The following is a 17,225-nucleotide window of genomic DNA, read 5'->3' on the forward strand; positions in this document are numbered from 1 at the left end:
CGGCGATGCCTCTCACTATGCAGGCCCGATCGCTGGGGGAAGGTGCGGGTGGGAGCCCCCAGATCTCCCTCAAGGTGGGACAGTGCTAGCGATGGCTCTGAGCCGTCGTTGGCACCAGAGTGGGAAACTCTGCGACGGCTCAGAGCCGTCGTTAGCACTCAAGGGATTATTTAGTAAGCACACTAGCAAAGCTGTATGTAACATACCAAGGTGAATTTGCCAAGAAATAAAATGCCTTAAAAATAGACACAAGATATCTTATAAGGATTATAAAACACAATTGTCTGAATTAATAAAATACCTAAGCTAAACTGGAAAGAGAAATAGGAGTATTTCTAAGAGTAGTGAAATAATAAAATCTAATTTTATGGCTACAAATGGTGCCTTGCAATACATCGGATGTATCAGATGCGCTGGTAAAGGGTGTATCAGCAAGGTGTGCCATAGTGACTCGTGGGGTGATAACAAGTGTATTAGCAGGGTGTGCCATAGTGACCCGTGTGGGGTGATAACGGGTGTATCAGCATGGTGTGCCATAGCGACACATGTGGGGTGATAAAGGGTGTATCAGCAGGGTGTGACACAGTGACCTGTGTGGGGTGATAAAGGGTGTATCAGCAGGGTGTGACATAGTGACCCGTGTGGGGGGATAATGGGTGTATCAGCAGGGTGTGCCATAGTGATCCGTGTGGGGGGGATAAAGGGTGTATCAGCATGGTGTGCCATAGTGACCCGTGTGGAGGGATAACAGGTGTATCAGCAGGGTGTGCCATAGTGATCCGTGTGGGGGGATAATGGGTGTATCAGCAGGGTGTGCCATAGTGATCCGTGTGGGGGGGATAAAGGGTGTATCAGCATGGTGTGCCATTGTGACCTGTGTGGGGGGATAACAGGTGTATCAGCAGGGTGTGCCATAGTGACCCGTGTGGGCCGTGGGGTGATAACAGGTGTATCAGCAGGGTGTGCCATAGTGATCCGTGTGGGCCGTGGGGTGATAACAGGTGTATCAGCAGGGTGTGCCATAGTAATCCGTGTGGGGGGGATAAAGGGTATATCAGCAGGGTGTGACATAGTGACCCGTGTGGGGGGGATAAAGGGTGTATCAGCATGGTGTGCCATAGTGACCCGTGTGGGGGGATAACAGGTTTATCAGCAGGGTGTGCCATAGTGATCCGTGGGGTGATAACAGGTGTATCAGCAGGGTGTGCCATAGTAATCCGTGTGGGGGGGATAAAGGGTATATCAGCAGGGTGTGCCATAGTGATCCGTGTGGGGGGGATAAAGGGTGTATCAGCATGGTGTGCCATAGTGACCCGTGTGGGGGGATAACAGGTTTATCAGCAGGGTGTGCCATAGTGATCCGTGGGGTGATAACAGGTGTATCAGCAGGGTGTGCCATAGTGATCCGTGTGGGGGGGATAAAGGGTATATCAGCAAGGTGTGCCATAGTGACCCGTGTTGGGGGATAACAGGGGTATCAGCATGGTGTGCCATAGTGATCCGTGTGGGGTGATAAAGGGTGTATCAGCAGGGTGTGCCATAGTGACCCGTGTGGGGGGATAACAGGTGTATCAGCAAGGTGTGCCATAGTGATCCGTGGGGTGATAACAGGTGTATCAGCAGGGTGTGCCATAGTGATCCGTGTGGGGGGGGATAAAGGGCATATCAGCAAGGTGTGCCATAGTGACCCGTGTTGGGGGATAACAGGGGTATCAGCATGGTGTGCCATAGTGATCCGTGTGGGGTGATAAAGGGTGTATCAGCAGGGTGTGCCATAGTGACCCGTGGGGTGATAACGGGTGTATCAGCAGGGTGTGCCATAGTGACCCGTGGGGTGATAACGGGTGTATCAGTAGGGTGTGCCATAGTGATCCGTGTGGGTTGATAACGGGAGTATCAGCAGGGTGTGACATAGTGACCCGTGGGGTGATAACTGGTATATCAGCATAAAAAAAAACAAAAAAGTGAGGGGGCGCCCTACTATTAAATGAGTAAGACAAATAAAGACACTAGAGACTGAGTCTTCTTAATGTGTCAGAGAATATAATAAAATTAGTGGAAGGGGATAAATGTGAATATGTAAATATAAACAATAATAACCAATAATATGGTGTCAAATTAAGTGAACAAAATTAAGAAAACTAGTGATAATAGTGATCAATATCATATATTAATCCATATATATATACATATGTATATATCAACAACAAAATTATAAATATAAAATACAATAAACAGTAGTGAAACAATTATGTGATACAATTAGTTAATAAAAGTGTGTATTATTGCCTAAGATAAACAAATATGAGGCACTAGAAATATTGAAATATTGTGAAGTCTCTGGAGAGGAGAGGAGGCAGCTATCTGTGAAGATCCAGGCCAGGATCCAGGAGCAGCAATATATAGAGAAAAGAGAAAACAAGCACCACATGGCCCAATATTGTTTGGTTCAAAACTTGTAGATCTTGAAGTAAGAAACAGACTCACATTTAGAAGAGCACCTCAATTAGTGCTAAGTAGGCAGTCTGGGATCTATTCGGTCACCCAGAAGACCAACTTCCTGTACAGGAACTGATGTCTGTGTGGACAGAGAGGAGACACAGGTGCCTGTATGGCCTAGTATTGTTGGTACAAGTTGACAGATTCAAACAATGATAAGAGTGGTACTCACAATATATAAAGCACCTCTTTTGATGCTATAGGAGCATGAAGGGATCAATTCAGTCACCCAACAGACTTGTGGCAAGGCATCCAAGTAGATTCAGTAGTTCAGAGGATCCCACAGTGGTCCAAATTGTGATTATACTCAAATAAAAAGGTAGAAAAATCCCAAAGAAAGAGCAGCAAGTGTTCAAATGCTAAAAATGACTTTAATAAAAATTATAAAAATACAGGCAACGCGTTTCTCAGCCAATGGCTGTTTCATCAGGCTTCATAAAATATTTACTGAACACTTGCTAGATATACCCTAAACCCAAATAGGATAATAATGAACAGGTGATAATGGGAGGAGTCAGCTTAATTGATAATGCCCTCATAGCCAATCAGATAATACAAGATATAACATACATTATACAATAAATAATATAGCATACAAAACATATTCACAAATTTCATTTATAAATTACCAGTTAGTGTTATTCATATTAGATTTCATGTTACCCAATGCACAATATCATTATCATTTGAGCAAAAATTTATAAAATCAAAGTATCATACCTTGTTATAAGTCAAATTTCATGTAAGCGCTAAGTCATTTGGGTGACATGCATAAGTGAATAAAACGGACCACAACAATTCCAATGTTTGTAAAGTGATGTAAATGTAGGATGAATGTTGCAATAAGCTGTTAACTAGTTGCTATGTGTAGCTAAAATTAGGCGCCGACGGAGTCGGCGTCCTAAGACGCTTAGTGCGCATGACTGGCCACAGTATGTCAATCAAAAAATAAAATAAAAGTTGCTCAATAACGGGTGAGATTGCCGAGCGTGGCGCTAGCTAATAGACCAAAAACAAGGTGGAGGCGTGATCATCTGAACATCCAAACATAACCTCAGTTATATGTTTTGTGGAAATTAAAATCGAGCAAAAAACACACCGATATTGGAACAGACCTGGGAGAACCAAATGAGCAAATACGCATATACCTATCTAGTGAAAAATCACAGTGCCGCTCAATGTAAATTATGTATGTCATGACAATGATTGTGACCGGACTAGCTCTGTTACACAGTTATAACAGGATAAGATCGCGGAGAGCGTCAACAAACCACATGACTCACCATGACCTATCAGAAGAGAAAACTGTCTAATAATAAGTGAATGTGCTGTACGTCAGTCAAACAGGAACTTTTTGATGATAGGATGGGATATCGTGTGTAAAGTACATTGATGAATATATGATATTAAAGGGGTATACTCACCTAAGTTTCTAGGGCAGGGATATCAAACCATACATATCCCCAACATATAAATAATATAATGTGGTGAATACAATAATACCACAATAACAGCAGCAGTACCAGAACTGGCAGACAAATCCAACTGAACTCTCGTAATACAACCCAATGGAGCTCCATGTTAACCATGTATATCCTAAGGATATCGACAGATGTAGTTAATCCACTGAAAGATTATTCCATGTAATCAAAGAAATTATTTGCCATGATCACAATCAACACACCTAGCATGACAAATGACAGCTTACTAATCAAATCGAAATATGTCTAATAATAGATCAATATGTTCTAAAATATGTTGACTAATCGATCTGTGGTGGAAACAGGAGAGTATAGTAATCTGAATACATATTAAAGTGAAGCAGCAAAAATTAAACTATCAAATATAGTCAGTAATACCATATTGATCTTCAAGGATAACATCAATACAGCTCATTGTGCTATAAGTGTGTCTAGATAATACCAGCAATTATGGCCAGTCGATTAATAGCCAACTCATATAAGGGGGGACAAGAGAGGGGGTGCTACCAATCTACAAGAAGTGTATAGTAAGCCATATCCAATATGGCAAAGTACTCACAACTTGAGACTATCTCTAATGGAATACAAGTGGTGTTGAATAATCACTAATACCTACACATACCAGTGAGAGACATACAAGCTCCTAGTGGACTCATATGGTGCAGATACATGTGTATATATATATATATATATATATACCTAACATATATATATACACATATACACACCTACACATGCATACCCACATATATACTACAATGGGCAGAGGTGTGAGAGAAGAACATGTAGGTTCCCTTAATACCCATAGGGAAAAGGGACCAATGAAACGTATCCGGCCAATATATAAAGTGAATCAGGGAAACATTTAAACAAATACGATAGAATAGTGAAATCCCATCCATAAAAAAGAAAACTGACACTCATAGATCAAATGCTGCTAGATCAACACATTCATTGAGGCCATCAGGGGCCAGAGTGTGTAATTTGTGGATCCAGTAAGTCTCTCTACGCCGTAGGGTGAGCATAGCATTATGACTATTGCGAGATATCTGTTCAATAGGTAGTATAGAGAGTGTTTTAACACTACCTTTATGTGCATAAGCACAATGCCTAGAGAGACTGTGTTTCAAGAATTTCTTTTTAATATTGTAGGTATGTTCACTCCATCGTTTTTTGATGGTACGTCCAGTGCGCCCTACATACTGGACCCCACAAACGCAACTCACGAGATATACAACATAGGTAGATTCACAAGACAACCTTTTTGTAATTTTAAATTGTTCCCCTGTCTGATTAGAAGAAAATGTATTGGTTCCGCTTTTCACGACTTTGCACATATTGCACCTCGGTTTCATACATTTAAATGCTCCATATCTTGGTACAAAATTACCCAAATAGGTCCCATTGGTCCCTATACTATAATTATGGCTACCAATCTTGTCCCTCACAACTTTACTAGCGGCCAGTTTGTTCTTCAACGTGGGAGCCCTCCTAAATACTACCCTCGGTTTGCTGGAAGTATATTCCTTGAGATACAAATGATTGGCCAATGTTTATGAATTATTTGCTTGATTTGTCTAAATTGGTTACTATAACCAGTTACGACTAATGGTATTTCTAAAGTGTCACTGGATATCAGCATGGTGTGCCATAGTGACCCGTGTGGGGGGATAACTGGTGTATCAGCATGGTGTGCCATAGTGATCCGTGTGGGTTGATAACGGGTGTATCAGCATGGTGTGCCATAGTGACCCGTGTGGGGGGATAACGGGTGTATCAGCATGGTGTGCCATAGTGACCCGTGTGGGGTGATAACAGGTGTATCAGCAGGGTGTGCCATAGTGATCCGTGTGGGCCGTGGGGTGATAACAGGTGTATCAGCAGGGTGTGCCATAGTGATCCGTGTGGGGGGGATAAAGGGTGTATCAGCAGGGTGTGCCATAGTGATCCGTGTGGGTTGATAATGGGTGTATCAGCAAGGTGTGCCATAGTGACCCGTGTTGGGGGATAACAGGTGTATCAGCATGGTGTGCCATAGTGATCCGTGTGGGGTGATAAAGGGTGTATCAGCAGGGTGTGCCATAGTGACCCGTGGGGTGATAACGGGTGTATCAGCAGGGTGTGCCATAGTGATCCGTGTGGGTTGATAACGGGAGTATCAGCAGGGTGTGACATAGTGACCCGTGGGGTGATAACTGGTATATCAGCATTGTGTGCCATAGTGACCCGTGTGGGGGGATAACGGGTGTATCAGCAGGGTGTGCCATAGTGATCCGTGTGGGGTGATAACGGGTGTATCAGCATGGTGTGCCATAGCGACACATGTGGGGTGATAAAGGGTGTATCAGCAGGGTGTGACACAGTGACCTGTGTGGGGTGATAAAGGGTGTATCAGCAGGGTGTGCCATAGTGACCCGTGTTGGGGGATAACAGGTGTATCAGCAGGGTGTGCCATAGTGATCCGTGTGGGTTGATAATGGGTGTATCAGCAGGGTGTGCCATAGTGACCCGTGTGTGGGGATAACAGGTGTATCAGCAGGGTGTGCCATAGTGACCCGTGTTGGGGGATAACAGGTGTATCAGCAGGGTGTGCCATAGTGATCTGTGTGGGTTGATAATGGGTGTATCAGCAGGGTGTGCCATAGTGACCCGTGTGTGGGTTGATAACAGGTGTATCAGCATGGTGTGCCATAGTGATCCGTGTGGGGTGATAAAGGGTGTATCAGCAGGGTGTGCCATAGTGACCCGTGTGGGGGGATAACGAGTGTATCAGCATGGTGTGCCATAGTGACCTGTATGGGGTGATAACCGGTGTATCAGCAGGGTGTGCCATAGTGACCCGTGTGGGGGGATAATGGGTGTATCAGCATGGTTTTACATAGTGACCTGTGTGAGGGGATAACCGGTGTATCAGCAGGGTGTGACATAGTGACCTGTGTGAGGGGATAACCGGTGTATCAGCATGATGTGACATAGTGACCTGTGTGAGGGGATAACCGGTGAATCAGCAGGGTGTGACACAGTGACCTGTGTGAGGGGATAACAGCTGTATCAGCATGGTGTGCCATAGTGACCTGTTGTGTGATAACGGGTGTATCAGCAGGGTGTGCCATAGTGACCTGTGTTGGGTGATAAAGGGTGTATCAGCAGGGTGTGCCATAGTGACCCGTGTACTGGGATAACCGGTGTATCAGCATGATGTCACATAGTGACCTGTGTGGGGGGATAACAGGTGTATCAGCATGGTCTGCCATAGTGATCCATGTGGGGGGATAATGGGTATATCAGCATGGTGTGACATAGTGACCCGTGTGGGGGGATAACGGGTGTATCAGCATGGTGTGACATAGTGACCTGGGTTGGGGGATAATGGGTATATCAGCAGGGTGTGACATAGTGACCCGTGTGGGGGGATAACGGGTATATCAGCATGGTGTGACATAGTGACCCGTGTGGGGGGATAACGGGTGTATCAGCATGATGTGACATAGTGACCCGTGTGGGGGGATAACGGGTATATCAGCATGGTGTGACATAGTGACCCGTGTGAGGGGATAACGGGTGTATCATAGTGACTTGCGTTAGGGGATAACGGGTGTATCAGCATGGTGTGACATAGTGACCTGCATGTGGGGATAACGGGTGTATCAGCATGGTGTGACATAGTGACCTGTGTGAGGGGATAACGGGTGTATCAGCAGGGTGTGACATAGTGACCCGTGTGGGGGGATAACGGGTATATCAGCATGGTGTGACATAGTGACCCGTGTGGGGGGATAACGGGTATATCAGCATGGTGTGACATAGTGACCCGTGTGAGGGGATAACGGGTGTATCATAGTGACTTGCGTTAGGGGATAACGGGTGTATCAGCATGGTGTGACATAGTGACCTGCATGTGGGGATAACGGGTGTATCAGCATGGTGTGACATAGTGACCTGCATGTGGGGATAACGGGTGTATCAGCATGGTGTGACATAGTGACCTGCATGTGGGGATAACGGGTGTATCAGCAGGGTGTGACATAGTGACCTGTGTGAGGGGATAACGGGTGTATCAGCAGGGTGTGACATAGTGACCTGCGTGAGGGGATAACGGGTGTATCAGCAGGGTGTACCATAGTGACCTGTGTGAGGGGATAACGGGTGTATCAGCAGGGTGTACCATAGTGACCTGTGTGAGGGGATAACGGGTGTATCAGCATGATGTTATAGTGACCTGCGTGAGGGGATAACGGGTGTATCAGCATGATGTTATAGTGACCTGTGTGAGGGGATAACGGGTGTATCAGCAGGGTGTACCATAGTGACCTGTGTGAGGGGATAACGGGTGTATCAGCATGATGTTATAGTGACCTGCGTGAGGGGATAACGGGTGTATCAGCATGGTGTGACATAGTGACCTGCGTGAGGGGATAACGGGTGTATCAGCATGGTGTGACATAGTGACCTGTGTGAGGGGATAACGGGTGTATCAGCATGGTGTTACATAGTGACCTGTGTGAGGGGATAACGGGTGTATCAGCATGGTGTGACATAGTGACCTGTGTGAGGGGATAACGGGTGTATCAGTAGGGTGTGACATAGTGACACATGTGGGGTAAGAACTGGTGTATAAACATTGTGTGCCATAGTGACCCGTGGGGTGATACTCCGCACTGCATATAGACACTTCAGCCGCTTCTCTCTGTTCCAGCCTAGCTACAGTATAACCAGACTGGGGGTGCACTGAATTATTGCGACAGTAAGTAACAGCCGTCTATCAATTTGCAAATAGATGAAAAAGTCACTGTACAGACTCAGGAATGGATATTAAACAATACAAGTTACCAGCATGTAGGCACAAAGTGTCTCACTGTCAGTCTGTGAGGAAGCTCCAGTAGAGGGTGCAAAACTGGTAACTTTTAATAAGAATCATTAAAGGATATTTTTTAATATTCATTCCAGAGTGCACAATTTTTTTTTCTTTCCGTTTTTGGCACAGCAAGCATCTTTGGGGTATCATAAATGCCCATCTCAGTATGTCGTAATTCCCAAAACAAGATATCGCTGTGATCAGCACAGGCTGCAGAAGCGAGTGTGATACGGAGTATGTTGCTAGGCTCTCTGGCAGGTGAGTAGTTAACTAATGTGTAGAGCCACAAGTTTAGTCTGCACGTAGGTAGGTATCTTTATTGTGCTATCTGCACAGTAGTTTCCTTTTGTTTATGAAATAAGAATTGCTTTAGTGTGATCATTCAATAAATGTATTTATCTTTCTCAAAAGGTTCATTTCTTCTAATCCCTAAGCTGCTGTTGTCAGCTTTTTACGAAAGTGTCTCAAATAATCAGGTCAGGATAGATCAGCTGCAAGGCCGACCTAAAGCCTATATCCTATCCAATACTACCCACCTTATCTTGTGATGACTCAGGTTTTTTTTAATAAATAATTCTTTATGGCTTATCCTTGGATAATGACAAATAAGAGAACTTGCAAAGGTAAACTCACCTACAGAAAAAATATAGAAAAGAATAAGTTAACATGGATATTTGTTAAAGGGACACTGTAACCCAATTTTTTTCTTTCGTGATTCAGATAGAGCATGCAAGTTTAAGCAACTTTCTAATTTACTCCTATTATCAATTTTTCTTTGTTCTGTTGCTATCTTTATTTGAAAAAGAAGGCATCTAAGCTATTTGTTTGGTTCAGAACTCTGGACAGCACTTGTTCATTGGTGGATGAATGTATCCACCAATTAGCAAGAACAACCCAGGTTGTTCACCAGAAATGGGCCGGCATCTAAACTTACGTTTTTGCATTTCAAATAAAGATAGCAAGAGAATGAAGAAAATTGAAAACTAGGAGTAAATTAGAAAGTTGCTTAAAATTGCATGCTCTATCTAAATTATGAAAGAAAAAATTTGGGTTCAGTGACCCTTTAAGGAACAATAAATTGGCAAAATGTATTCTGAAATGTTTTGCTCGTTATATTGTGTTTAACAATCAAGGGCATTTGAATCACTAATTGTAAGCTTTGTGTGTATAGCTTGAAGTTACAACCGAACTGTGCACAAGTAAGTACTCAGCAGTGCTCATGTCAGCAAAACAAACGACGTGTACGTGCGATAGGTATTACATTTACTTAAAGAAACCTGAACACTTATGATGAGTTGCGGTTAATAATAGAACATGGTCTGTTTAAATGGCTAAGATATACTGTGCATCATATTAGTGTAATGAGTGCAGTTGTACCACTAAACACAATAGCTACAATAGCTTTGCAGGGGCTGGACAATATAATATTATACAAGTAACAGTGCAATAAGTAAATGCTTGAATACATTTCTCTTGTAAGGTGTATCCAGTCCACGGGTTCATCCATTACTTGTGGGATATTCTCCTTCCCAACAGGAAGTTGCAAGAGGACACCCACAGCAGAGCTGTCTATATAGCTCCTCCCCTAACTGCCACCCCCAGTCATTCTCTTGCAACTCTTGACAAGAAAGGAAGTATCAAGAGATATGCGGTGACTTAGTGTTGTTTTACCTTCAATCAAGAGTTTGTTATTTTTAAACGGTACCGGCGTTGTACTGTTTTACTCTCAGGCAGAAATTAGAAGAAGAGTTCTGCCTGGAGGTTTGATGATCTTAGTGGTTTGTAACTAAGGTCCACTGCTGTTCTCACACATAACTGAAGAATATGGGACAACTTCAGTTGGGGGAACGGTCTGCAAATTACTTTTTATATTGAAATGAGGAGGGAGTTCATCTTATACTGCTGTATTAATGTTCATTGGCATCTACCTCAGTGCTGCTATGTCTGTGGAATGTCCCTTGGGATAATTTGTGCATAGGTGCATTGCAATTTGATATAGAAGCAATTTTGCAATATACTTCTATTAGCAAAAATGCTTCTAGTAAAAATAATTACTGTTTTTCTGCAGCATATGCACATATCCTGTGAAGGCACGTGCACCAGTATTCAAACAAAACGGCTTCTCAGAGAGTCAGCAGTATCTTATATGGCACAAATTACATTTCCAGAAGCAATACACACCACTTCCAGCTCTCATAGAAGGTGTGGTTAAATACTGGCGCACAGGCCCTTACAGCATATGTGTGTATGCTGCAGTAAAACAGCAATAACCTTTACAAGAAGCATTTTTGACAATTGAAGTATATGGCAAAAATGCTTCTATTTCCAATTTAAATGCACCCATGCACATTTCATTTTCGATCTTTCTATCCGTTTAAGTTAACACTTTTCGCACACACTATTTCTGACAAGGGTATGTATGCAATTTTTATAGTTAAATGTCCCTTTAAACTGGGGCTGAGCATTGCTTTGAAGCATTGATCAGAAGGTTTTCTTGGCCTGGTTTGGACCTATAGCTCAATATTGTGGTGTTATGACTTATTGGATAGCGGAACTCAGAAGACGTAGGGCAAGGAGACTAGAAATACTGATCACCAACAGATAAACGAATCAGAGCCAGGTCGCTAGTCGCACTGTTATCATGTGACCCAGCAGAATGACCACACTTCATTTCCTCTCCTCCTCTGCAGGTGCGCAGATCATTGATTTGATGATGCTGGTGATCGATGTGACTAAAGGAATGCAGACGCAGTCCGCCGAGTGCCTGGTCATTGGACAAATTGCCTGTCACAAAATGGTGGTGGTTCTGAACAAAACTGACCTGTTGCCTGAAAACAAGAGGCAGGCGGCTATCGACAAAATGACTAAGAAGATGCAGAAGACCCTTGAGAACACGAAGTAAGTTGTGAAATGGTTAAATACCGCATACTCTAGGGAAGCTACTTGTGAATAGATATACAGCGCGCAGCAGTGGATTCTGGGTAAGGGTATGCAAATGAAAATCACACTCACCTGATGAGTTCTAACAAGAAGGAAACATCTGACCGTGTATGTTTTTTGCTGGACATAACTACCCCTTGTACAGAACTGTTGTGTGAGTTGTGTTTACTATGGAATTTGTACAAAGGTGATGCATCCTATAGCTAATTTGCATACTCCTACCCAGTATACGCAGAACACTGTTTACTGAGGTGTTCTGGGAAAGTCTAATGCGATTAGATGTGCGAATAATACAGCTATAATGTGTGTAGTTGTAGTTTTATGCATTTGACATGGAACCCAAAATTGTCTTTCATGATTCAGATAGAGCAACAATTTTAAACAACTTTCTAATTTACTTCTATTATCAAATGTTCTTCATTCTCTTGGTACCTTTTTTTTTAAAAGCAGGGACATAAGCTCAGGAGCGTGCACGTGTCTGGAGCACTATATGGCAGCAGTTTTGCAAGAATGTTATCCATTTGCAAGAGCACTACTAGAGGGCAGCACTATCCCCTGCCATGTAGTGCACCAGATGCCTATCTAGGTATCTCTTCAACACAGAATATCATGGGAACAAAGCAAATTTGATAATAGAAAAATATTGGACATTATATTATATTATCCGACTGAATCACCAAAGAATATTTTTGTGTTTTATATCCCTTTAAAATGATTGTAACGTTTAATGACTTAAAGCCCAGTATCTAAAAATATTCTTAAAAACATGGGCAATTTAAGTCATTAAACTTTACAAAGACGCTTATCTTTTTATTACGGTAAACAGACCGCCGATCCTCCGCCCACTTCTCCTTCTGTACTGAGCATATCAATGACTAATCCGGCTTCCTCCAATCGTTGTGTGCCCGCTTTGGCGTCCAGCTTGTGGGGTACGCAACGATTGGAGGAAGCCGGATTCATCATCGATATGCTAAATACATTAGAAGATGCGGGTGGAGGATCGGCGGTATGTTTACCGTAACTAAACTGTAGGTATTTAAAAAAGAAGCTACTTTTTGTAAAATTTAATGACTTAAAGGGACACTGAACCCAAAAAATTTCTTTCGTGATTCAGATAGAGCCTGCTATTTTAAGCAACTTTCTAATTTACTTCTATTATTTCTTCTTTCTCTTGCTATCTTTATATGAAAAATAAGGCATCTAAGCTTTTTTCTTGGTTCAGTACTCTGGAGAGCAGTTTTTGATTGGTGGATGAATTTATCCACCAATCAGCAAGGACAACCTAGGTTGTTCACCAAAAATGGGCCGGTATCTAAATTTACATTCTTGCATTTCAAATAAAGATACCAAGAGAATAAAGAACATTTGATAATAGGAGTAAATTAGAAAGTTGCTTAAAATGTCATGCTTTTTCTGAATCACAAAAGAAAAAATTTGGGTACAGTGTCCCTTTAAAGTACCCATGTTTTTAATATTATTTTTAGATACTGGGCTTTAAATGATTAAACTTTAGCGCTAGATACTATGCAAGTACTTTATTCCTAAATACGTTCAGATTCACAAAAGAATGAACCCTTGGGCTGTACAAACCCTCAGTTCTCTGGTGTAAGGACGAATAAAGTCAAATAAAATGTAGCTTTCTCACTTCCACATAAAGCCTAGCATACAGTTCCATTTATTTTGGTAAATGGTTATGATTTGCTGTGTTCATTTTTATAAGCTGCATGGTTGTATTATAAATACGGATAGCAAAAAGTTATTTTCTTCAAAATACTCTTGTTATCGAATTGGTAAGATTTGTGAAGTCCTAATCCACTAAAACATTGTGAAACGTTGGTGTTTCTAAATCTGTATTACGATACATAGAATTTTATTAAAATATTTGCTAGACAGAATATCTCCTTTTTTTTTCATATCAACTTTGCAGAGTTATCAAATATTAAAAACAAGAGGATATCTTGGCCAAAATCTTAATTTATTTATGTCTCTAAATAGTTAAAAAATCTGACTCCAGAACCTGATTTTTGTAATTTAAAGGGACACTCAAGTCAAAATTAAACTTTCATGATTCAGATAGAGCAGTAATTTTAAACAACTTATCAATTTACTTCCATTAACAAAATGTGCACAGTCTTTTATTTTTACACTTTTTGAGTCACCAGCTCTACTGAGCATGTGCAGGACTTCACAGACTATACGTATATGCATTTTGATTGACTGAGGGCTGCCACATGATACAGGAGGAGTGGAAATCGCCATAACTTTGAAACTTGTCAGAATAATGTTTACTCATTTGAAGTTCATACTAAGGCGTCGATTTATGAAGCTGCGGTGGACAGGGGCGCACATCCCTGCCCTTGTCCGCTGCAGCTCACCTCTGGCGGGCTGAATTCGACTGCCGTAATTCAGCATTGCGCACGAGCGATATTTTGCGCTTGCGTGCATTCCCGCCCCCTGCCCGCGCACAGCCAATCACAAGAAGGCGTGACCTGTCAATCTTCCCGGTGGGACGAGACCGGGGAGATTAAAATTTGCCACCTAAGAGATGGCGAAAGGTTAGGGAAGCAGCGGTCTAATGACCGCTACTTGTTAAATACGGACTGTAGGTTCTCTTGTGAGAACCTGCAGTTGTAGGGGGTCGAAGGCTGGCGAAAGCCTTTGATAAATCGACCCCTAAGTGCTATTGCATTGTCTATATCATGCATTTGTTGATTATGCAAATCTACTGTTTTTACTGGTCCTTTAAATGTAGTTCTTGAAGCACAGTAAGGACATCTGGAACCTGATCCTTGTAGTATAAATAATAATAATACATTAAAACCCTTTTTAATAAAGCCGTATACATATAAACCTGCTCAGGCTTGCTTACATGTGCTCAAGAACAAATTAAAATGTTTTTTTTGTAAGCAAGAACATGTATGTTAAAGCTGGAATTAAGTTCTCACTAAAATGTAAAAAGCTGTAAAATTCCTTGATTAAAGGGACATTTTAGTGCAAATATTGCCTGCTCTAATTCCTAAGTGCTTGCTATTTTTTGCCTATTAATTAGACGTGCGTTCGGCAGTCATTTGTATAAGCAAACACGAAAATGGCTGCGGGTAGCGACATTTGTTTTTTTTCGGAACAAAATTTATTTGTAATGGTGCAACACAGAAGAACTGGATCTGCACAGAACTTTATGTTGCACTTTTACACAAATAAATAAATCCGGCTCTGAAAATACAAATGAATGGCAAATGCACATCTGCTATTTATAATTCAAATCTATGTATTTAACCCCTGCAAACAGGTCAAACAGATAGTCAATGTCCCGCTCTGAACTTTTTGGTTGTGTGGCTTCTGCTGCTGCTGATTGGGTCAAGCAGTTTGATGCTGCTGCAGAACAGCACTTTAACTATGCGTTTAACCACTTTATTGGTGTTAAACACAATGAGTTTTCATGTTGCTGTGTCTTACTAAGTAGAAAATGCAAATGTTTCACCAGAATGTCCCTTTAAGTGTTTATTCTTCATTCAAAAGTTTATACTCTGTACTGTACCCTGATGGTTTGTAATTAAATGAAGAATTCCTGAGTTAGAAGTTGTAGACTTGACAGTTCTATTTATATGTGGGGAGGCACATAGGTAAGTTTTACATTTTCAGAAAGCAAACGCATAACTTGTTAATTGGGTCATTTCTGGATTACATTTTGTGTAATTTGATGTAAATGAGTAAAACTGAATCTTTACTGTGCCTGTTTGTGGGAGTGAAATACAAATGATACCTTTACTCTTTACTTGTGTTTATAATTGTGACATTCACAAGACATTGTAACTTATACCCTGTGAGGAGCCATTTTTAGTGACAAGTTATTAGGTTTAAACCAGAAATTTCCCAGTGACTGTACATTCTAGTGAGAACTTAAACTCTGGCATAATTTTGTTCATATTAATTTGATGTGTGTTTTTTTTTTACATAAATAACCCTTTAGCTGCTAAGGAGTTAATGGTTTTCAGATCATGGACCTTAATCATTTTCTCCATTATATGAACTGTCCAAAAATCAGCCCAATTTGAAATTATATTAAAACATATTTTATTATTCATTCTTTTTGTGTTCCTCTCTAATAGATTGGGAGGGGGTGCAAATCTAGTATTCATTCCTAGTGTTCTCCACAGAAAACTTTGCCAGCCAAGTGGCATTATAATATTAAAAACATTTTAAGACACTTTTTTTTTTTTTTGTAAAATAGTTACCATTTTGTGATGGTAAACATTGCGCCGTTCCTCCGCCCGCATCTCATACTTCATTTACCAGAGCAATGACAAATCCGACTTCATCCAATCGTTGCGTCCCCCACATGGCGTCCAGCTTGTGTGGCACGCAACAATTGGATAAAGCCGGATTCGTCATTGCTCAGCTAAATGAAGTATGTGATGTGGGCGCAGGAACGGTGCAATGTTTACCCTTACAAAATGGTAAATATTTTACAACTTTAGCATCTTATAAAAATGTAATCCATTAAAGTGCCCCTGTTTTGAAGAATAATTGTATATACTGTGCATTAAATTCAGGAAGTTTACAATCACTTTAATGATGATTTTAGCTTAAAGGGACACTGAACCAATTTTTTAATTTTAAGCAACTTTCTAATTTACTCCTATTATCAATTTGTCTTCGTTCTCTTGCTATCTTTATTTGAAATGCAAAAATGTAAGTTTAGATGCCGGCCCATTTCTGGTGAACAACCTGGGTTGTTCTTGATGATTGGTGGATACATTCATCCACCAATGAACAAGTGCTGTCCAGAGTTCTGAACCAAACAAATAGCTTAGATGCCTTCTTTTTCAAATAAAGATAGCAACAGAACAAGGAAAAAGAAGGCATCTAAGCTTTTTTTTTTGGGTTCAAAACTCTGGACAGCACTTTTTTATCGGTAGATGAATTTATCCACCAATCAGCAAAAACAACCCAGGTTGTTTACCAAAAATGGGCTGGCATCTAAACTTACATTCTTGCATTTCAATTAAAGATACCAAGAGAATGAATAAAATTGGATAATAGAAGTAAATTAGAAAGTTGCTTAAAATGTCATGCTCTATCTGAATCACAAAAGAAAAAATTTGGGTTCAGTGTCCCTGAATATTGGTTTACAGCATTTTGATATTGCAATAAAATGTCCTATTAAGAAATGCAGACCTTGTTGTACTTGAACGTGCGACTGATAAATTCCACAACTTTACAGTGCCTGAGTGCTATTAATCACCTACAAAGGTCCATATACTTCCAAAATGACCATACACTTACCAGGGAACTGTATTCGTTTTACGTTATTGTTTTCCAATACAAGACATTGAGAAGCTGAATTCGGAGAAACTCTGCCCTAACTACACTAGGTGCACTGCAAAAGGGTAAAAAAACGAAGGAAAAAGAGGTCAAAACTACGCTGTTCCACAAGAAGCAGAACATTG

At 41.2% G+C, this 17,225-nt stretch overlaps 1 protein-coding gene and 1 long non-coding RNA gene across 2 annotated transcripts in view; one reads left to right on the forward strand and one right to left on the reverse strand.

Annotated features, from left to right (window-relative positions):
- Positions 1-3,205, reverse strand: part of LOC128666241 (uncharacterized) — a 28,011-nt gene extending 24,806 nt beyond the window's left edge. Inside the window, exon 1 of the long non-coding RNA XR_008403224.1 lies at positions 2,488-3,205. This is a non-coding gene — a long non-coding RNA (uncharacterized LOC128666241). The remainder of the gene's footprint in view (positions 1-2,487) is intronic.
- Positions 1-17,225, forward strand: part of EEFSEC (eukaryotic elongation factor, selenocysteine-tRNA specific) — a 439,817-nt gene that overhangs the window by 65,827 nt on the left and 356,765 nt on the right. Inside the window, exon 2 of the mRNA XM_053720714.1 lies at positions 11,526-11,733. Coding sequence (XP_053576689.1) covers positions 11,526-11,733 — 208 coding nt within the window. The remainder of the gene's footprint in view (positions 1-11,525; positions 11,734-17,225) is intronic.

Source organism: Bombina bombina, chromosome 7 (assembly GCF_027579735.1).
Source record: "Bombina bombina isolate aBomBom1 chromosome 7, aBomBom1.pri, whole genome shotgun sequence".
Lineage (NCBI taxonomy): Eukaryota > Metazoa > Chordata > Amphibia > Anura > Bombinatoridae > Bombina > Bombina bombina.